Source organism: Octopus sinensis, linkage group LG2 (assembly GCF_006345805.1).
Source record: "Octopus sinensis linkage group LG2, ASM634580v1, whole genome shotgun sequence".
NCBI lineage: Eukaryota > Metazoa > Mollusca > Cephalopoda > Octopoda > Octopodidae > Octopus > Octopus sinensis.
In genome coordinates, this window is record NC_042998.1 from 98,354,881 (window position 1) to 98,377,795 (window position 22,915).

The following is a 22,915-nucleotide window of genomic DNA, read 5'->3' on the forward strand; positions in this document are numbered from 1 at the left end:
TTTATATCGAAAAATAATATGAGTTACTAACTAGTGTAAGGCTTTTGCTGCACGTGTGTTGTGTATGTTGTGTACGTAGTAATTAATTATAAGACATGAAAACAGTTTATTGCAAAAATAAAAAAAACGTGGGTTTTTTTATGTGAGGTTGCCTCAGCTATTAAGTACTAGAATATGCTGTTTTAAGATTTGATTGAAAGGGTAAGAAATATGTTTTATTGATGCATATTTTCATTCATTTTTAGTTATTGAAGCTGCTACTACTGTTATGTTTTCTGTCTATGCTAAACACTGACCTTCCTATATCATGCTAGCTACATGTCAATACTGTACAACTTGTTTTAGAAAATTCATTTGTTGATTATACTGTTGTTTATTGTATATCACTTCAAAATTGTCAAAGTTCTATTAATTTTTCAGCATTTGAATGAGAATGCAAAATCTGAGACAAAATTTCTTTGTGTTTATTCACATTAGAAAAATGTTTTCTAAGAGATTTAGATACTCTACTTTTTTAACCTTCTAAAAGCACAAAAAGTTTGATTTTAATGCTTTTGTAAATTAGAATATTGTTGCAGAAGCATTTTCTTTTGTGATATTGTGTATTGACTTAGTCTGTGATCTTTTTTTTTTTTTTTCACAATTATCATAAATTACATTTTTTGGTAATTAATATGAAATGTTACCAGTGCGGTTAGTAAAAAAAAATTCTATTATAAACCATATTTGAAAACGAGTTTAATATAGATTTACACGCTCTGTTAAGATGGTGAATCTATTAAGATTTTGTGAATCATCTTTATTTAAAAAAATTTTGGAATTTGATTTTATTTTTCCATGAAAGTTGAAAAATATTTAAAGAGAAAGGGAATTTTGGTAAACTTCTTATACCTGCCATCCTCTGTTTTCTACAAACGATAAAAAGGGACTTCTAGCATAAAACTTTTATTCCACTGTTTGACACACGCAATCTATTTTTCTTTATCAATTTGTGAATTGAGTCTTTTTCATATTAAAAACTGGTTGAATAAGAGGAAAGTGTATATCGAGAACTGGAATTGAATCATATTTTTTAGTGGGGGTAGGGAACCTAGGTTTTGTGTGCAGTTTTAGCTAAGTTTTTAAAAGGTGGTTTTTGATGTTTAGCTCTAAGTTGGCCCTGGTATTCAAGCCATAATCTTGCTTTGATCAGGCAACCTACATCATTGAATGTGTTCATAGTTTTTCAAAAGATGGTAGGGTGTTGTTTGATGGATTTTTCTTTTTCTTTTTTTTTATGTTTTTTTTTCTAGCTGGTTGAGATACTGCGTAGTGCTCCATCATTGGCTTTTGAATAAATTATTAGAGATTGTGAAACCTAGCCTGTGTAAAGAATATGTATGGTTGTATGAATTGTGTATTGATCATGAGTGGGTGCAGAGTAATTTATGTCTTAAAAATATATATTGTGGTTTTATGTGATTTTGAAAGAGTCTCAACTTAACATATAAATAATTTTAGCAATGGAATGAATTTTATGCCAAAGGAAAAAGATGTCTAACATTTTGATAGAACCTCTCATTGCAGAAATGAAATGTTAGCTCACCCATCATTTCACTTCATCTCTCTCTGATGAAAAGTTCTGTCTAAAACAGACTTCAGTTCCTCACAATATAAAATTTATTCCATTGGTTGAACTCTGTATTATTTGGAAAAGCAGAAGTTCAATGTAAAATAAAAAAAAAATTTTTTTAAACCTATGATGCTCCCCCAACTCTCATCAGTCCTTTTTCTGCTGAACTTCGACTCCTATTCAATTTTGTTCTCTTTCCAGGTGAATTCCCTCTCTTGTTGCCTCATTTAAAATTTTCTGCCAGTCCTTTTGTTTTTATGCTTTTTTTTTTATCATATTCACTTTGTTGCACCTATGTTTTCCATGTAGTTGTTCAGTTTGTGCATTGTTATCATAATGAGTCCATCTCTGAGTGATTTATAACAATATAATAGTTATAGAAACCAAAAAAGGTCTTAGTTTTTCAAGAACCTATCTTTACAGTCATGCTATTCTGTAAATATTGCTATTAAATGTAATTTCACTGCTGAATATTACTAACATGTTATCTACTTAGCTTATGAGTTTTTAATTAACAATAACTATGTTGCTGATAATCATCATTGGCTATTTCTCTACTTGTTTCTTTTGGAAATCTATTTACTGCTACAGCTTTTAAACGATCTTTTACTTGCCTTACCAGTTTAGGAATGAATAGAAAATATTGATTTGGTGGATAAGACATTAACACAAATGACAATAAACTTAGAACTTTATTGTTCAGAAGTTTAGATACTGGAAAGTAGGCAGATGATTATGTAAGACAAATATTTCGTTTTTAACCCTTTCGTTACCAAACCGCCCGAAAAAAATTTTGGTTAATGTGACCAAGCCGCCCAAAACCGCCCGAATTTACCTATTCATATTTAAATGAGAATATCAGAGCAAATCTCTTTAGTAATTCGTGAAAACACGTATTATACTTCGTAAAGAGTTCAACTACAGTTTTGTACAAAAATCGAAATGTAATTTTAATTCCGTGAATTTTGGGAGATTTTTTTTCCGAAATTTGTTCCTATTGTGTTTTCAAAATTTGTAATTCTGACAAAAAATGGATACGAATTTCATTATATCAAGCAGCGAGTTAGAATTCGAAGGATTTTCTACTGAAGACCTTCATAAATCTAACTCTATGACTGAAAAAAAAAAGCATGTGGTATTTGATAATGAATCTGATGTTTCATTTTCCGAAAGTGAAAACAGTGAATCCGAGAGCTCCGACAGCGATAAAGAAAATGAATTGGCACCTGAATGGAGTGAAAATTTAAAAACTGTTTCTTTCGGTGATTTTTCTGAAGAAACTGGACCAAGTCACAGACTTTCCCAGAAGAGTAAAGCCTTAGACTATTTCTTTTTACTTTTTCGAATGAGCCTATTTGAAATCATTACGGCGGAAACGAACCGTTACGCTAAATGTAAACAAAACGAAAGAAAGTGGTTTCCCATAACCTTAAATGAAATTAAGACTATTTTGCCATAAATATTATTATGGGTATCAGAAAGTTACCCAGAATAACAAATTCTATCGTAAAATTTTGTTGTATACCCAATTGAATATTAGCTAATAACCCATTTTCTATAGCGATGTTTGAACAAAATTTTAATAATTTTATATTTTGTTGAATTTACCTGTATCTACCTGCAATTAGTCACTTTGTGACAAAAATTATAGTATAGAATTGGTTGAGAACATTTCATTAAATTATCTTCCAAACTTCACGTTAATATATTGATAAATAAAAAAGTTATAGTTGTTTAATGAAACCAGACTAAATTTATGATTATGTTAGAAATTAATTGAAACACATAAGGGGTGTATTTTGGTCAGAAATATAGTACCGAAAGGGTTAAATAAGTTTTTTTTTTTTTTGTTTTTGTTAAGATCTTAATGAAAATTCTGTAAGTGTTTTATGAATATCAGACATTCTGAATCTCCTCTATTCTGATTTTATCTTTGAATCATATAGGATGATGAAGAATGGCAGAAATCTTCAAAAATTCTTTGAAGTTACTGTGTATATTAGAGGATAAGATTTAAGGATTACTTTACCCTTCTGATATCAATCCATCAGAGACCATCCCTAGTTCTATGATCTAAATTAAAACCTTCCTTCAAAATTTCATGTTAATTTATGTTCCAAACATCAGCTTAATGAGTTATTTTATTAAATTTTTCATTGTTTTAAAAATTCATTGAAACACAAGCAGTGCATTTTAAAGAAATATCATAACAAAAGTGTTAAAGCCTCTAAATTCAAATTCTTTCAGCAATTCAAATCATTACAATCACATCATTTTCTATAACACCTAGATACATAAATAAAAGATTGCTCTAGTTTTATCTTTTTTATCAAGATGCAATGGTGGTGCATCAGCATGGCTGCAGCTATGAGCTGAAACTACATAAAAAAAAAGGCTTTTGTAATTATGCATGAAATACTTGTTTGTTTGGAAGGTAAATTTTGTAAATTTAGCATCAACATTTCATAGTCTTGAGTCTTTTCTTCTGGGTGAAGTAACCTTGGCATATGTACCTGCCCCTTTATAGGAGATAGATCCAATGTGACTGGTGTAGACATTATTGCCAAAATTTGAATTTTAACTGTATATGTTCTCAGTCAAGTGTTTATTTTGTCTAATCGGTAGGTGTGGTCCCTGTTTAATTTAGCATTGTGATGTGCTTTGAGTACTGCTTCCATCATTAATCACACAAACTTACAAGTCTAGAAAAGTCAATGCATTGGGAAACTTCACTGTTTCAAAACAATTTTTTACAAGTATATACTCAGTATATCATGTTGCAAAGAAAAGCTGTTCCTTATGTATGTTTATACCACCATTATCATTTAATACTTGTTCTCCATGCTGGCATGGATTGGATAGCCATATCATAATAATAATTTTCCCATGTTTTCCATGCTGGTATGAGTTGGACAGGTCATCACATTCAATGTCAGTTCTCATTTGGAGTTACTACCCTTTTAGATACATTTCACTTATGCATTCCACTTTTAGCATGGTTTCTACAGTTGGAAGTCTTTTCTACTGTCTGTTGATCACTTTACAGAGTCCACAGGTTCATTTCATTATGACTGAAGAACAAGGGTGAGTGGATAAAGAGAAAACCTGAAAAAAGGTTCAGTGGAAGATACAAATGGCAAGGAGTGATGGGGGAGACAAACAATAGTGGAAGTATAGGAAAAAGGCAATATTAATAGCTACAATTTTGCTATTGTGAATGAGAGATCGAGTGATGGAACAGGCTGGGGAGAAAGAGTGATGGCAGCATGAAGCAGATCTCATGTGGTCCCTTATATAAGCATTTTCATGAGAGAAAGGTAGATATAATGATAGGTATAGCGGTGGTGGGGATACCAAAAACGAATGAGTCTAGTGTCATCTCATTACACAGACAGTATGATGCAATGAATAGGACAGATTTACAGTTTCCCTCTGACATTTGAGAGAATCTATTTTACTTTTGTTTTAGTGTTTATTGCTCTTGTATATCTGCTTTGTATGAAGCCTACCTTCCCTGTTTGCTTACTTGTGATTCCACTATACACCTCTTGTGTTTCCATTGTTTACATGGCTAGACTGTATAGAGTTTCTACCTATCCAACCAAAATATTTTACCTGTTGTATGCTGAACCTGGCCAGATCTAGCCTTTCACATCTACCCTACAATGTCAAATAAAGATAAACTATCATATTATTGAAATCTTGAGGCCACAAAATAATGCATAGCTAATTCAAAACAATGTGAATAAATAAGCATTACATTTGACAGAGTAATCTGAATACTAGAGGGTTAAAACTAATGGTTAACTGTAACAGTATTCCAAGTTTCTCACTTCTGTACAGTTGTTTGGATTAAGCAACAACATATTTCACTACTTCATTAAGACAATTGTGTGTGTGATTTAATGATTTTTGGCAGCTATTTCTAGTGAAATGAGCAAATTTTAAGAGATAACATGAAATGGTTCAAGCCTTAATGAAGAAAAAAGAAATGACGAGGACTTTGATAGATTGTCCTTTGTATATTAAATTCTTTAAGTCCACTGCCAGTTTTAGCCCTGCATTTTTGTATTCAAATTTTGTTTTGCTTTATGAGCATGTAAAATATTTTAAACTAATATTTTTTGTCTTTTAACAGATAAATTTTAATCTGACCATCATTAACTACTCTATCCAAATATAGAAAAAAATAGGTGCTAGTTTTTGACTTGCTTGAATATTTGTTAGAGCGTATGTCAGAAATTATAGAAGCTAGGAGGCTCAGGTTGTTTTTTTTTTTTTATTAATGATTACTATGAAAAATATGAAACCTTGCTTTCTTTGAAAAATACATATTTGAGCTCTATTTAACATCTCATACACTGGGTAAACTATAAATTGAAGGGGGAAGGGCAGACTTTTTGATTTAGCAAATCCTCCCAGATTGAAATGTTGATTTAGTTGATCTGTAGTTTGTATACTTATAAGTCAATGTCTACAAGAAAAATGTTTCTGGTGAGGGAGTAGCAACAGACTAGTTTTGAGGAAGAAGGATTGGTTGAAATATTCTGTGCAAGATCTAAATGCTGTTATACTGTAGGGGTAAAAGAAGGAAGAGCAAACAGGGTATGCAGTTATTTACTTCAGAGAAGCAGAGGCTATTGAAATGTTGATTGGTTGAAGAGTCAGCTAAAAGAAAAAGCATGTCGGTGACTGTGTTTGATGTATGTTGGTAAGTGAATGTTTGCCAGCCAGTTGAATAGCCTTTTTTAAATGCAGTCTAGACTTTGTTATATGTAGCAGCAGTGCAACCACCACCACCACCACTGTCCCATACATGTGAACTGTATTCCAATGTAAATTTTACTTGAGCTTTGTAAAGGTATGGTCACTAAAATATTTTATGACTTCAGCAAGCAAGCTTAGTCTTTGGGAAGCAGTTTTGGGAATGTTAGATATGTAAGGTTTACCCTCAGTGATGACTAACACTTGCAAAGACTATGAAAATTTTAGTTGCATGTCCATGTGTAGAAAGAGTGGAGTACAAGTTGTTTCTCGTGCTTCTTGTACTGTTTGTGTGCTGTAAAAGAAATTAGATTGCCATGTTCCATTGAAGAATTATAGTGCAGTTTCTTTTTGAGTAATGTAAGGTTATTTTAAATATTTCTTCCAATTAAGTAATGAACTGAGAGTGGGTTTGTACTTTGAACAAAGCCCAAGTTATATTTTTATGTAATCTTTTAACACAATTTTAGGTAGTGATGTTTTTATATTCAATTTTTAACTGTGTAATCCATGCTAGCTCTTCACTTTTTCCAATACAATCGTAAGTAGATTTATGTTTAGATTAACCTAATATCAAGTATGATTAGATTAGTGCTAGCTGGTGTCAGTATTTCTTTTAGCGTTTTTGTTTGTAATTATTGATTGAAATTTTTTTTTATGTATTTGCTCCTATTGCCACCCCCACCTTTACTCCCATTTAGTTCAATTAGTGATAGAAACAACTAATTGATCATATAGATTAGTGAGACAATGTGGTTTGTATAACTCTTAATAGGATTTCCTTCAGACTTGTGATGCAATTTATATGGATTTTCTTTTATATGTATATGAACTGACCATTTGGAGAGGTTAACCTTTTATTCCTTCATCACCTACATACACAACAGCATCAGAACAACCATCCCATTCCTTACAAATTTGAATGTTACATAATCAAGATTACACCAGTGAGTCTTAGTTTACTTTTCAAGTTCAGAAATGTTTGTATATTTGAGACTGTGCACCTATATATAAACATGCTGGACAGTCACTATCATATTCACTCTGGATCTGTTTTTGTTTCCCCATGCACCAAGAAAAAGCTAGCTCACCCCTTAACTATCAACAATGTTGAATTTTTATAACAGTGTTCAGTCTGCTGAAATTCACTTCTTCCACCTGGCTAAGATGACTCAAAAAGCTTTGGACACTGCCCTTATTTTTCAGAATTTATGTATAAAAAAAATTACTATAGGTCATCAATAATATAATGTTGCTTAAAAAAAAAATGCTAGTTACCCTTCAGGTTATGTTATTGATCTCTGAACTACTAATCCAAAATTTCATTGAAATACTATTGTCAAAATTATTTTTTCATTTAGTTTTTCACAGTTGCTTGTATTTTGCCACATATGTTACAATTATGCACTTACATTTATACATGCACACACACACATGTGGTAACTATGTAATAAACTGTCTCATTTGTCATTGAGTTATTTGCACATCACATGAAGACAAAGGTTTTCATGTGATGTGCAAATAAGCTGTCAAACTGGTGAAACACCTTTTAATCCAAACTTTTGACTGGCTGATCTTACTTGTGTAAGTTAATTAGTTCTTAGAGATTGAAGTAGGTTCATAAGTCCCATTATGCTGCATTTCCATAACATACACTAGTGTATGCTCTCACTGAAATGCTCATCATCATTAATCAAAGAAATGCTTGTAGAAATAGCATGAACTCAGAAAAGAAAAGCATACAGTTTGATGGCAGTAACTCAGCATGACTTTGCAATCACTCAGAGATACATATACAAAGTATGAATGGAAGAGTGGCCTGTTTGGTTATGCCCAGTTAAACTAAAAACAATAAAGAATAACTTCAGTTCACCTTATTGAGAATGGCTCATAATCATGAGTGAAGTATTACCAAAAGAAAGAAAAAAAGAAGTTTGTAATAAAACAGTTTAAAATTTTGAAGTAGGTTGTGTTTATAAGCAAGTTTCTGTATAGTGCAGAATGTGAACTGAAGATTAGTGCTTATTCTCAGGAACCAATATAGAAAACATCAATTGATTTAGCTTTATAAGGTTTTGAATTATTTTACCTTATCTTAACCATGTGATGATTTTAATTTTTGCTAGATGTAGTTAATCCATTGTCTATTTATTAGGTATTTGTCAGTACACATTTAATTAATTTCTTCTTGCAAAAATATCTTGATTACTACACCTGCTTTTATATTACCAATTTTAGTGTTTAGCATGTACTAACAGTTATATTCTTCATTGAATAATACAAATTTCCAGATGCTCCATTAGTGGAAGCTACTTCCAAATTTTATCTTTCTAATGAAAAGGAGCTAATAAATTTGTGCAAAGTAATACATATTTTAAGATTTCGCCTTCAATTACTAGAACATTGCACTAATGCCTGTATAGTTTTAAGCTTATTTTGCTATTATTGTTTGAGATCTTATAAAATATTAAAAAATTGAGCCTTGATAATCGGCATCTTTATTCTCTATATTATTGTCACCAATATCATTGTTTCAGCAGGTTCTCAACTCTGTCATCATTATTCATAATCATCAGTTTATCAAATCTATCATGATTATCATTTAACAGTTTTCTCCATTCTTTCTTCTTTCACTTCATTTAGACATTATCATTGGTCCTAGACTAATTGTAGACAGTGGGTGCTAATACTGTCAGGTGCAACCCAAAGTGACCACAGCACAATTGAAAAGCGAAATCTTATTACATCTTTTGTGTACTGATTAGCTATGCAGTCTACTTTATCGGTTTCTACTTATTTCTTTCTTCTAAACAGAGGCCAACCTTCAGAAACAGATGTTTGTTTCTTTTTCTTTGTAAGTATACGGTCTTAGAGTAGTCTGAATCAGAATTTCAGTCCTCCCACTTTTGTTTTTACCCCCCCCCCCATTAGAACCAAAGATGGTTATTTTAGCAAAAAGAATTGTGTTATTGATTTCCTATCTTGACTCTACTTCATTGAGGAGGTCACCTTGTACCTATAAAAGACTATCAAGATTGTAAATACCAAATCCTGAATTTGTTCTCGGCCAGTTTCAGTTTATCTAAATTATAGGTTTGGTTTCAGATTTAACCATGTAATTCATTACTGTATAAGGTATTTTCTTATTAACAAATTGATTTTTAGTTTTCATACTTGATATTACTCTTTAGTTACTGTACTATTTCAATTAAAATAAAAATAACTTGGTTGCTCTTTCTCTATTCTGTTAATGTCTGATTTCTATCTTATCAGATGTTAGACAATCCAAATTTTGCAATTGCGTCAGAAGTTACCTGTCAAGGTGGCTAGTGAAATCTACAATTATGATAATTTCATTCTTTGTGTGTTTTTGCATATTTTGATTGAGGTTCCTCCCTTTTTTTTTTTTTACCTTACTCTCATGAAATATTTTCTTCTCACTATGTAAAACAATGAATTCTTACCTTTTTCTTTTTTTGGGGGGTGGGGGTGGATATACTATGATTTTAAATATTGTATTTGTTTATTTTCAGTGTTTTCACTTGTGCAATTTATTAAAATATTTTCTAGTTCAATTTGTGAAGATAATTTAAAAAATGAAGAAGAGAATGTTATTGCTTCAGGAAGTGCCATTTATCAAAACAGAAACACTCATCAACAACAAGCATTGTTTGAAACATTGCAATTCTCTTGAATCTAAACCAGCTTATTTTATTTATGCATTCTAATGTGATATTTGCTGATGCAGAATTTCATTAATATTTTTGAACTCTAGTGGGGTTTGTTTTTCCTTTCGGTTTTGTGTTCATCTCTAACACAAAATAGAAATTTTTGTTTGAGAGAGAGGATTGCAATATCATAGTACTTAGCTTTTAGTATAACTATGTGCTATTTTGAATTATCATTTTATATGTTGCTTGTTTTAATGGTAAAAGTCTTCAGCAGATCTAGGGACTCCTAAAGATAATAGTTTGCAACTGTTTAACTTCTTAACTGAATAGGAAATGATGATTAACTTGTGGATAAAAGGCCAGTGTTTCAAGTAATATTATCTGAATATCTGTAGGTAGGAATATCTGTAGGTAGGTATATTGAGCACAAACCATGACTAGGCCTAGTAGTAATAAATATCCACTACCAAGATGAACTAGCTATACTAGAACCTGGAAAATTAGTTATGATATTTCAGATTATTTTGCCCATGTAAACAATGAAATACCACCACCATAGATACAAACCATGACTAGGCCTAGTAGTAATAAATATCCACTACCAAGATGAACTAGCTATACTAGAACCTGGAAAATTAGTTATGATATTTCAGATTAAGAACTCTTTCGTTGCTTTCCATGACACTAATTTTCTATTTAAGACATCATCATCGTTTAACGTCCGTTTTCCGTGCTAGCACGGATTGGACTGTTCGACTGGGGTCTGGGAAGCCAGGAGGCTGCACCAGGCTCCAGTCTGATCTGGCAGTGTTTCTACAGCTGGATGCCCTTCCTAATGCATGTAAACGCATCATTCATGTAAACTCAGAAATATAGAATATTTTTTTCTACTCTAGACACAAGGCCTGAAATTTTTGGGGAGAGGGCCAGTCGATTAGATCAACTAATGGAGATCAGCAGCAAAAAAAGATTTTAAAAAACCCAGTTTCCAGAACATCATCATTTGTTCTTTGCATATATGCTAAAAATAAGTAAATCTCAGTGGAATCAGAAATGATCAATTTATGAAACATTTGTGAGAATGAAAGCATTCCAACTGCTGTCATCCTGTCAGAAATTTTTCACTTTAGCTAGAATGAGTTTTCCAGCTGTTGCCATCCTATCTTTTTTTTAAAATTCAATATTCAACTCAAATAGATGCAATGAGTCGCAATTAATAAAACTGAATGCAATCTAAAGTAATAGATACAATTTATGAGAGAATCTTTCAGCATACTTCTGTCATGCATAACAATGAATTTTTTATACCCTATTAATTTCATTATGACAAATAATGTCACTTGCTTATAAACTATGTGGAGGTGTAGAAGCATGCGCTCATCACCACCATCATTATCATTATTATTTCAAGTCTGGCTTCCATGCCAGATGGTTCAACAGGATCTGACAAGCCAGATGACTGTGTTGAATGCTAATGTCTGGATAGCTGGTTGTCTTATAAACACCAACCACTTTACACCCATTTATATATATATATATATATATATATATATATATCATCATCGTTTATCGTATGTTTTCCATGCTAGCATGGGTTGGACATAGACACATACACACACACACACATTTGTTTTGGTGTCACATGTCTTCATATGTTAGTATGGATTAGACAGCTACATATTAGTGTGGCATTGTTTTGCAGCTGGGTACATTTCCTGTCACTAACCCATCCTGTTTATCAACCAAGGTAGTTTTCACTCCTGTCTTCAAAAATCAGTATTACCAGATAATCTGTTGACAAAAATATGTCAATTTTTCATGTGAAGCAAAGGATGCATACATTCATGCACATGAGCACTTGCACACACACTTTCTTGTGTGCATATATACATACATTTTATTCATGTCCATTTTTCTATTCTAGCATGAATTAGATGAATACATTATTGAGGCATTGCTTTACATTCAGACATCCTTCCTGTGTATAATTCTTACTTGTTTTTCAAGTATTGAATCCCTTATTCCACACATTTTCAAAAGTACTAAGTCGGTGGATTATTTGTTGGCAGGAGTAATGTCAACATCACCACCTCCACTTGTAGCTTCTTTCAGTTTTTATCTATCGAATCCACTTACAGACCTTTGGTCAGCATGAGTCTAAAATAAGAGACACTTTTCTCAGGTGCTGCACAGTGTTACTGAACCCAAAACCAGTTGGTTGCAAGTTGAACTTTTTAACCATATGGCCATGCCTATGTGTTGCATATGTGTATGTACAAGTGAGTGTGTGTGTATCTATGTATGTGCATATTTATTTATATATATATATATATATATATAATCATTTAAGGTACACTGTATAGATACAAGTTATTAATAGTAGTAGCTCATATCTTTATACTGTGTACATTAAATGATATTTATCTCATTAGATGGAGTACTTTGTTTACTGATCTTACCCTTAGTGCAACTGTAAACTATATACATATACACAGATACTGTGTATATATATATATATATACATATATATATATATATACATATATATATATATATACAGACACACACATACTGTGTATGTATGTATATGTACACACATCAGTTAAGTTGTGCCCAAGAAGGTTCATACCCAAAGACTAGTATAGCAGCATCACAGTCAACTGTTACAAGAGGAAAGATGTCTTAGAGGAAATTATAGAGGTATCAAATTACTGAACCTGTTCATGAAAGTTGCAGAAAGTTGTAGCTCACGTAATTAATTAGAGAGTATGTGTGTGTGTGTTAGAATTAGCCTAGATACTGTTTTCCTGGTGAGATAATTGCAGAAGTACTTAGCTGAAAGGAAGATGCTGTACTTAGCATTTGTCATTCTGGAGAGAGCCTTCAACAGGACCCTTCACTGTGTGATCTAGTAGTTGCTCATGATGCTAGGGTTAGACAAATGGCTTGTGAGAGCCATGTACAGAGGCACTATCAGTAAGGCGAGTGTTAACAAGGACTGAGGAATTTAGTGTCCAAGTAAATTCATCAGGGCTTGATCCTTAGCTTAGGTTTCCATATCATAACAGAGGGGTATAAGACCAGTTGCCCATGGATACTGATGACCTTGTTCTTATAGCTGAATCTCCCATAGAATTAGAAAATAAAATTCCATATTTGGAAGCAAAACCTGGAATCAAAGGGTTTCAAAGTTAATTTAGCAAATAACAAAGTTTTAGTTAGTGGGGAAACAAGCAAGAGTCTGCGTCTATCAGGGAAATGGCTTTGTTCAGTTTGTAGAAAGAAAGTATCTAGAAATTCCACACATTGTACTTGATGCAAAATGGAAACATAACGGGTGCAGTAACATCATAGGCAGGTTCATAGAGAAAGTAGACTTTGTATGTGGCAGATATACAGGAACAATAAGCACTAATAATACATGGGAAATAGATTTTCGTGAATACCCAGGAGGATCCTTGGAAATAGTAGGTACTTTCTGTTACCTAGGTATTGCTAAATTTGCAATGGAGGATGTTCTCAAAAGTATACTTTGTAGAATAAGAACAGGGTGGGAAAAGCTCAGAGAGCTATTACCTCTGTTTGTAACAAAAAGGACTTTCTCTCAGAGTGAAAGGCAGATTGTATGATGCTTGTGTATGAACATCATTAATACATGGTAGTGAGACATGAACCCTGAAAGTAGGGATATGCAGAAACTAGAAAGACATGGAGCTTGTATACTCTTTTGGATGTGCAACATTGGTGTGTGTGGGTGTACAACAAAGTGCAAATATGATGAGAGAAAGTTGGGCATAAGAAGAATCATATGTGGTGTGCAAGAGAGAAGACTGTGCTGGTATGGACATGTGATTCATATTGATGAAGATAGCTGTATAAACAAGTGCTGATTACTTGTGAAAGAGGGAAATCCAGAAAGACATGGGACAAAGAGGAAATGACAATGGTCTGAGATGCCTCTGAGGAGACCCACCCATTTCAGAGAAGCTGAAGTTCTGGAAATTGTGTCCAATTTGCTTGTGAATCCTTCCTTCCTACCTTCTCACCCCCTATCACTGATCCCTCCATCACTAGCATAACTGCAGTGTACTGCTGTTGTAACTGAAAACAGAATTACATCTTTCTCACTTCCAGGAATAACTTCACTTAAAATCCATTCTCCATTCACATTTTACACACTCACTGTACATCTCTCTCTCTTTCCCACCCTGTGTACTTCATCTGCCTCTCATTCTTGTCTACTATATTATTATTACTGTTCTGCTGCTCTCCACTCCTTTCTTTATTGACAATCACCTCTCATACCTTCCTTCAAACTCATATACCATCAATCACTCTCCAACCCATATTCACCATTATTCAGCCATCAGCTACTCTCTCCCACTCATTTATTATCAACCATCCTGCCACCCTTGTTCATCATACATTATATTATATTCATTCCTCCTCCATCTTTGCTTGTTACTAATCTTCACTTTCTTTCTCCTCATACAATCTTGCAACCTCTACCCATCCACTTTTCCTGTCCTGTTCCACTCCTATTTAGCTTCTTATACCTTGAGGGCTCCCTTGACCCCTTGTCACTGCCATCTTTATCTCTCTTTCTAGCTCTGCTGGAATTACTCCTGCCCAGCAATATGTCTCCTATACAGCAAGAAACTGTCCTGGCTCCTTTCTTCAAATTTTGACTTTTCATCACCCCAAGCTACACAGTGACCCCACTAGTATTGGTGCAATGAAATATGCATTCAGTCCATCCTATAAAATGGTTGTCATTAGGAAGGGGATCAAGCCATAGAAACCATGCCAAAGAAGCTTATTTCTCAACCACATAGTTTCAGGTTCAGTTTCCCTGCACTTTGAACAAATGTTGGGTTGACCAAAGCTCTGTGAGTGTATTTCATAGACAAAACTGAAAGGAACCCATCATGTGTATATGTATGAGTGATTGTGTATTTCCCTCATCTCCATATGTGCTTTACATGCTGGTTTGTAAACAGTGGTTTCACAAATGTCTTTTGTTTGCAGTCCACTATGAAAGCATGTACAGTCTTCTTGACATGTGTAATCTTTGTAAACAAAAGGGTCATTTTCATGTAATTTATTTCCTGATCTCCATGTAAGCATGTCTGGGCTATTTGTTGTTCAATAGACTGGGAGATTATTCCCTTATTTGGAAATTGGCGGGGGTTGGCATCAGAAAGGGCATCCAGTTGTAGAAAAATCCAACCAGACATACTCTATTTGGACTCCTGCAGATGGTATAAATAGATCCTAAAACAGTGACATTGATGAAAAATAAAGCAAATAGATGAATGGGATAGCAACTTCAAATAAGTTCTAAATGTATATTCTTTTTAATCTAAGCAGCATTTGTCATTTGTTTTCAGGTATATATTAATATTGCTTTACAATGTTTCTTTTCTACCTATTTCTTTAAGAATGGACAAGGATGGCACTTTAAAAATTGATTGGGACGAATGGCGTGAATATCTCCTTCTTCATCCAAGCCAGAATATCCACGACATTATTGCTTATTGGAGGCATTCTACAGTGAGTCACTTTATTATATAAAAAGCTTTGATTTCTTTCTCCCCCCCCCCCTCCATAAAGCAAATTTTATATGTCATGTTTAATTCTTTTGGTATTGTGGAACTTTATTTTCATAACTGTCTCTTGTATCGAGTGAAAGATAATTGATTTTCCTGATTCAAAGATTATCAAGAAATATGAATGTGTGAAGAGAGAGAGAGTATGCATGTATGTGCGAGTTTAAAATGTAGCCCATTACAAAAGTGAATCCAACAGTCATCATTTAACGTCCATTTTCCATGTTAACATGGGTTGGATGGTTTGACTAAGAAAAGGTAAGTCAAGGAACCTCCCCAGGTTCCAATCTGATTTAGCCTGGTTTCTATGGCTGGATTCCCTTATGCCAACCACTCCAAGAGTGTAGTAGGTGCCTTGTACATGCCATCAGCACAGGTGCCAGTTACGTGACACTGGCGTCAGCCACAACTATGACCTTACTTCACTTGACAGGTCTTCTCAAGTATGGTATATCACCCAGTTTTTGTTGATATTAAACCATTTAGCCCATAACAAAAATATTAAGATATGATGTTTGTGATGTTATGAAATATCTTAAAATTGATTCTCCTGTTCACTAGAGTAAAACAGATTGATCAGTCAAATAGAATTTTATCAAAATATTAATTCTCTTTTACTCTCTTGCTTGTTTCAGTCATTTGACTGTGGCCATGCTGGAGCACCGCCTCTAGTCGAGCAAATCGACCCTAGAACTTATTCTTTCTAAGCTTAGTACTTATTCTGTCGGTCTCTTTTGCCGAACTGCTAAGTTACAGGGACGTAAACACACCAGCATCAGTTGTCAAGTGATGTTGGGGTGTACAAACACAGACACACAAACATATACACACACATACATACATACATATATATATATATATATATATATACATATATACAACAGTCTTTTTTCAGTTTCCGTCTACCAAATTCACTCACAAGGCTTTGGTCGGCCAGAGGCTATAGTAGAAGACACTTGCCCAAGGTGCTACACAGTGGGACTGAACCCGAAACCGTGTGGTTCGTAAGCAAGCTACTTACCACACAGCCACTCCTACGCCTATGTAAAACATCATACTCTTGTGAATGAAATGTGGTACGATTTGATAGAAGAAACGCTGCAGGGCAGTGGTATTGAACCTCAGGTAAACTTATTACAAAGCAAATTTTCTTAATCACATGACCCAAGTTCAGTATAATATGGTGAGGTAAATATAACTGACAACAGCAGTGCCCCAACATGGCTGGTGGGTTCAAATAGCTAGAAAAACACCTACGCCAATGGTTGCCTGTTTGTTTAATCTATCAGCATTCAGATTACTCTGTCAAATGTATTGCTTATCAATTCACATTGGTTTGAATTAATCATACATTATCTCGTAGCTTTGAGATTTCAATGATGTGGTTGTTTATTTTTAGAATAAAGTGTAGAGACTGGATCTGGCCAGCTTGGACATAAAGCAGTATATTTGGGTTGGATATGGCCAGTTTAAAAGCTGAAGAGTTTAAGGGAGTTTTGGCCCTCTGAACACTGAGAGAAGGTTATCTTCAATCTGAAAGTTGAGGCAGATTTTCAAGTGAATCTCTAGCAGTTCTGTAATTCATATCAATTTTAACAAAGGCATTTTACAACAAGATATAATTTTTTGGATGGATTATTTTTCTGCAATAAATCATCCGTTTAAAAGAAATAAAGCACCAATAGCTACACATTCATCATCATCCTTTAATGTCTGTTTTCCATGCTGACATTTTTATATAATTCACTTAATATTTTAAAAATATTAAATGTATGTCTATAAATAGTAAAATAAGATAATAATTCTGGATATCTTTCCATTGAAGTATGACTCAGCTTTTCCTCATGAGATTTCTGTTTGATCTATTTTAGATTGCCCCCACTTCTCATGATAGTACCTTGAATTTATTTTAGAAACAATCTACTTTTTAAGATAACACTGTTAGGTCACATGGGGTAGTGACAATTATAATGATGAGGACCCGTGTGCTTTTAGAACATATTGACATAAATCAAAAGAAATAAATGATCAATTATTAACTCAAAGTAGGGAAGAAACAAAAAAAGTAAATGTTTTACCATTCTCATATGTTAGATAAATATCATCACATGGTGTCTGATGTCTTTACTGAAGAAAGATCAAAAACAGGTTGTAACTGATCATCCTTTCTCTGTAATAGTGTTGGTAATAATTATAATTTCTTAAAAATACGTAAGGCCACAAATTGGGTTGGGATGGAACAATTATATCAATTTTAGCCTTAGTAGTATTTGAACTTAGAATGTAAATGACTGTTATTAAATACTGTGAAATATTTTGTTCAACACTAACTATTCCACTGTCCTTTATATAATGGTTTCAAATTTTGGCACAAGACCAGCAGAGAGGTTTAAGTCGATTATATCAACTCCAGTGTTTTACTGGTACTTATTTTATCAACCCTGAAATGATGAAGGGCAAAGTCATCCTCGGTGGAATTTCAGCTCAGAATGTAAAGATGAACAAAATGTCAATAACCATTTTGAGGGAAGGCTTTAGTTGACACCATCGGGCCCCAGTATTTTGATGTGTACTTGATTTTATTGGCCCCCAGAATGATGAAAGGCAGAGTTGACCTCAATGGGATTTGAGCTCAGAATATAAAGGACCAGAAAAAAATACTGCAAGGCATTTTGTCCGATGCTTTTTTAGTCTATTATATAAGGTGTTTATATAATAGTCTATTATTTTACTAACTTTAAATAGTAGTAGTAGTGATTTTTTTTTTTTTTAAATGATACATTTTTAAGGATGAATATATTCACCTGAATTAACCCCAATATTTTACTTGTGTTTATTGACCTTGGGGCGATGACAGATACAGTCAGTTTTGATGGAATCTGAACCAAGTACATTGAGGGATGTAAATATTAGGTACTTAGTTTGACATTCTACTGCCAAAGCAATAAAATATTCTTTTGTCTAAGCTTAAAAGAGAACAACAACCAGGAGAGTTGCAACACTTTAGGCGTTAACTTTTTCGATGATAACAATATCTTCACTGACGTTAAAGAATAGAGATTTTAAAGCTGGTGTTTAGTACCAGTCTTAATAGTGTTTGAAATAAATGTGTCTCTGGATATGACCCTGGATACGCTATCCCCAGTATTTCAATAACCAATGTTGTCTTCATAATAGTAGTAATGATAATAATAAAAATATGATGATGATATTTCATGACAGTAAAACTGTTGTTTTCTACACTGAAATAATTTTGGTATTTGTCTGGAATTCAACAGTGTTGAATTCAACAGTGTTGAATTCAACAGAACTCGGGTTGAGTGCTTCTTGGGAAATACTCTACCTTTATAACCCTACCAGGACCTAAGATATATTCAGGTAGGTCGCCCTACTCGATCTGTAGAAAAGGTATAGGTAGAACTCCATAAGATGTACCCAGTGTAGGCTATAGACACATAAGAGGTGCAGCAGTATTAAAGGAAGGTTAACAGGGAAGATAGTTTTTGTGTGTGGAAGGTGCACATGTACAATAAACACCAAAAATGTACAGAAAATAGATTCCATCACATGCCAGCAGGGAAAACTAGAAGTAGTTCATAGCTTCTATTACCTAGGTGATCAAATCAGTAACTGGGTTAGATGCTCTGAGAGTGTAGCTGCTAGAATAAGAATAAGCTGGGTAAATTTCAGAGGGCTTCTACCTCTGCTGGTAACAAGGGCTCTCTTGCTCAGAATGAAAGGCAGACTGTGGAACATGGGCTGTGACTGCTGAGGACATGCATAGGCTTCAAAGAAATGAAGCTAGTGTGCTCCACTGAATATGAGTGTCCTGAGAGAAAAGTTGCAGATATGAAGCATCAGATGTGGTGTGCAAGAGAGACGACAGTGCTGGTATGATCATGTGATGCATATGGATGAGGACAGCTGAGTGAGGAAGTGTCGCACTCTGATGGTAGAGAGAATCTGTGGAAGAAGTAAACTCAGGAAGACATGAGATGAGATGGTGAAGCACAATTTTCGAATGTTGGCCTCACAGAAGCAATGAGTGACCGAGACCTTTGGAGATATGTTGTGCTTGAGAAAACCCGTCAAGCCAAATGTGATCGTAGTCCTGGCTGATGCTAGTGTTGTGTAGTTGGCCTGTTGAAAGCACCCTTCATTCATTGGGCAATATGCTGTGCTTGTGAAGACCTGTCGATCCAAGTGAAATCGTAGTCATGGCTGATGCCAATGTCATCTAGCTTCTACCTGTGCAGTGGAGTGTAAAAAGCACTGTTCAAGTATTGGGCCTCATGGAGGTAGTGGTGTTGAACCAAGTGAGATTGTAGTTGTGGCTGATGTGTATATATATATATATATACACACACACACACACACACGTGTGTGTGTGTGTGGATAAACTTGCAGAAGATAAGCACTCAGTAACATTAGTGCTTACTGTTCACTATTTAATTTCCTTAGCTATTTCACTATTTCTATTTTAGTAATTAATACAGGTGTTAGAAAACTTGTTAATTATGCCTGCTATTTTAAATTCTGATCAAAAGTAATAAATCTCATCTGATAATTGTGACAGTGCCCTCATTAATATTGTATTCCCCTAAATACATGTGATGCTTAAAATGAGGGGACACTTAGAATGTTATCTGCTTTCTAAAGCAGTTTTATTAATTGGAATAAATTGAAAAAAATGTGTGATAAGGAAAAGGGAAAGTTTTCTAGACAGATAACTTACTGACATTTAAGAAACAGACTTTGAAACTTCTCTTAAATGAAGCAAGATAATGTCTGCCAGTTCAATTCTCTTGTTTTGCCACACAGAAAATTTAAGTTGCAATTTCATAAAATTCTGTATTTTTGTAAATGTTTAATTTATTCATCTTTTATCTGTACATATAATCCTTAAAAAAAAATTTTTTTTAATGGTTGTGCAATAAGCCAATGATATAACTATTAAAATATTCCATTACATGTTCATGACGTAACTGTTAGTCATAGCTAATTCTGTGTTATCTTCAAAATCTCATTCACATATGAGCATGTGAGAAGAGAGCATATGTAGTATATAGGACATACTATTATACCGGCTACAGGCCTTCGGTTTTTTACAGCTGATATGCTATCACTCTCTGTTACTACCTGATTGTTTTATGTACCTTTCTTTTTTATACTTCCACTAAACAGTGCTATTTGGTCAAATTGAAATATGCTAACACTTTTTCTTGTCCCTCAACACATGCTATTTGCCAAGATTGACCCTTTGAACATTTTTGAATACTGTCCATCACTCTCTATCCAGGTAATCGACATTGGAGAAAATGTCATTGTACCAGATGACTTTACAGAAAAAGAGCTACAGTCAGGCATGTGGTGGCGTTACCTCGTTGCAGGAGGCACTGCTGGAGCTGTTTCAAGAACGTGTACTGCACCCCTTGACAGACTAAAAGTTCTTCAACAGGTAATAACCGTCTTGAAAGTGTGTTTCAGTATTTCTTAGTGTTTTCTTTGTTACATTTATTAATACTTCTCAAGTAAAATATCCCTGTTGTTCTAGTACATTCATACTCACTCATTCATTTGCTGTTGCTTCATTTTTTTTTTTTTTTTTCATTTTTACTGTCTTTTAATTGATTAATTGATACAGGTGCATGGAAAATCTGGAATTCGCTCAGGTTTCAAACACATGTTGGAAGAAGGTGGAGTCAAATCCTTGTGGCGAGGCAATGGGATCAATGTTTTCAAAATTGCCCCAGAATCTGCTCTTAAATTTTCTTTCTATGAAAATGTAAGTTATATATACTTTTTTTTTCCATTTTCTCTCATTCTCACTTCCTCTCCTTTCTCTCATACACACACTCACAAGCGTGTATGTATGTATATATATTTATTTACACATACACGCATATCTACACTTCAGTAAAATTATATTTATATATTCTGTCTTTAAATAGCTTACCTTTTTTCCCTATCTGTTTTGATCCAGACTTATGCTTGTTTCATTAAATGCTACAATTATACATTATATCCAACATTTAATTAATGTAATTCATTGCCAGCTATATGATTATTTTATTAGAACTATAAGTATGTAACTGAAAATAACATTGTCTTATAATGATTTGTTCCCTCTAATTCCTTTCAAATTGTTCATTTTTTTTGTCTATTTTCAATATTTTATTATTAGAAAAGGGCGGAATATTCTTACAAACATTTCTGATGATAAAGATTAGCAGCTTTTGGGGGAGTGGGGGGGGGGTTCTATGGTAGTAGTAGAACTGAATTTCTATCATTTATCATTTTTTTTTTAAATGGAAAGCTAAAATAAACTTTCAGATGTGATCTGAAGACAAGACTATTTAGTTAAATAACTTGTTTTACTTTTACTACAAGTAGAAATACAAACATTATGTACATAATATACAATTTTGAAATGATTTGTGTGATTCAACTGAAGTCTTATGTTGAGTAAAGAGAGAGATGGTGAGTTAATGATAATTGAAGAAAACAAAACACTTCCTTAGATTAAGCATAACTGTGTTAACAAGAATTTACCAATTTTGTGAAAATCTGTTGATTTTGTTTATAATATAGAACAGTCATGAGCAAACTATGGCCTGCAGGACTTTCTGAATAACATGCCTAACAAAAAATTGCATTGAAATTTTTTTTAGAAGTTTGGCCCACCTGATGATGACCTGTGTCTCATGTGGCCTGCTTCTTGAGAAACACACAGCAAGGTGTAACAAGAATGTGTTTGAATTTGAATCACTTTAGTTTTGATGCTGTAAAATACTCTACTTACGTTTTATATGAAAACCATAATGAATAGTGAACACAGAAAGTTGCTTTTGTTTCCATATACTAGTATAAATTTGAATTTGGTAATGATAAAAGTAGGACTGTTTTCTGTGATCTTTCAGAATTTCTTGTTTCCAGTCTATCTTGTGTATAAAGCTTTTTAAAATATAATGGTTGAATTCAGTAGTTGTCATTACAGGCTTATTTATAAAGGGGTGGGACTTGAAATTTACTTTATTTCATCTTGTGTTTTTGTTTTGCTGAATGGCTGTTCCATATTGCTAAACTGTGTAAGATGCTTTAAGTTTCTTCGGATTTCTTTAAAATGCTATTTTAGGGGGCATTTTCATGCATATTTGTTTTAGTTTTCACTGGTTCTAGAAATTTACTAAGCTTCTCTGTGTCTGAATGTTGATTAAATTTTGGGTTTTTAAAAAAAATATTATACAGTAACTAAAGCA

At 33.5% G+C, this 22,915-nt stretch overlaps 1 protein-coding gene across 2 annotated transcripts in view; it reads left to right on the top strand.

The window, feature by feature from the left end:
* The window catches only part of LOC115228319 (calcium-binding mitochondrial carrier protein SCaMC-2), an 86,118-nt gene that overhangs the window by 46,555 nt on the left and 16,648 nt on the right, over positions 1 to 22,915 (top strand). For both annotated transcript variants that reach the window (XM_036498574.1, XM_029798927.2), the window contains 3 exons: positions 15,489 to 15,600; positions 20,956 to 21,114; positions 21,301 to 21,441. In XM_036498574.1, coding sequence (XP_036354467.1) covers positions 15,489 to 15,600; positions 20,956 to 21,114; positions 21,301 to 21,441 — 412 coding nt within the window. The remainder of the gene's footprint in view (positions 1 to 15,488; positions 15,601 to 20,955; positions 21,115 to 21,300; positions 21,442 to 22,915) is intronic.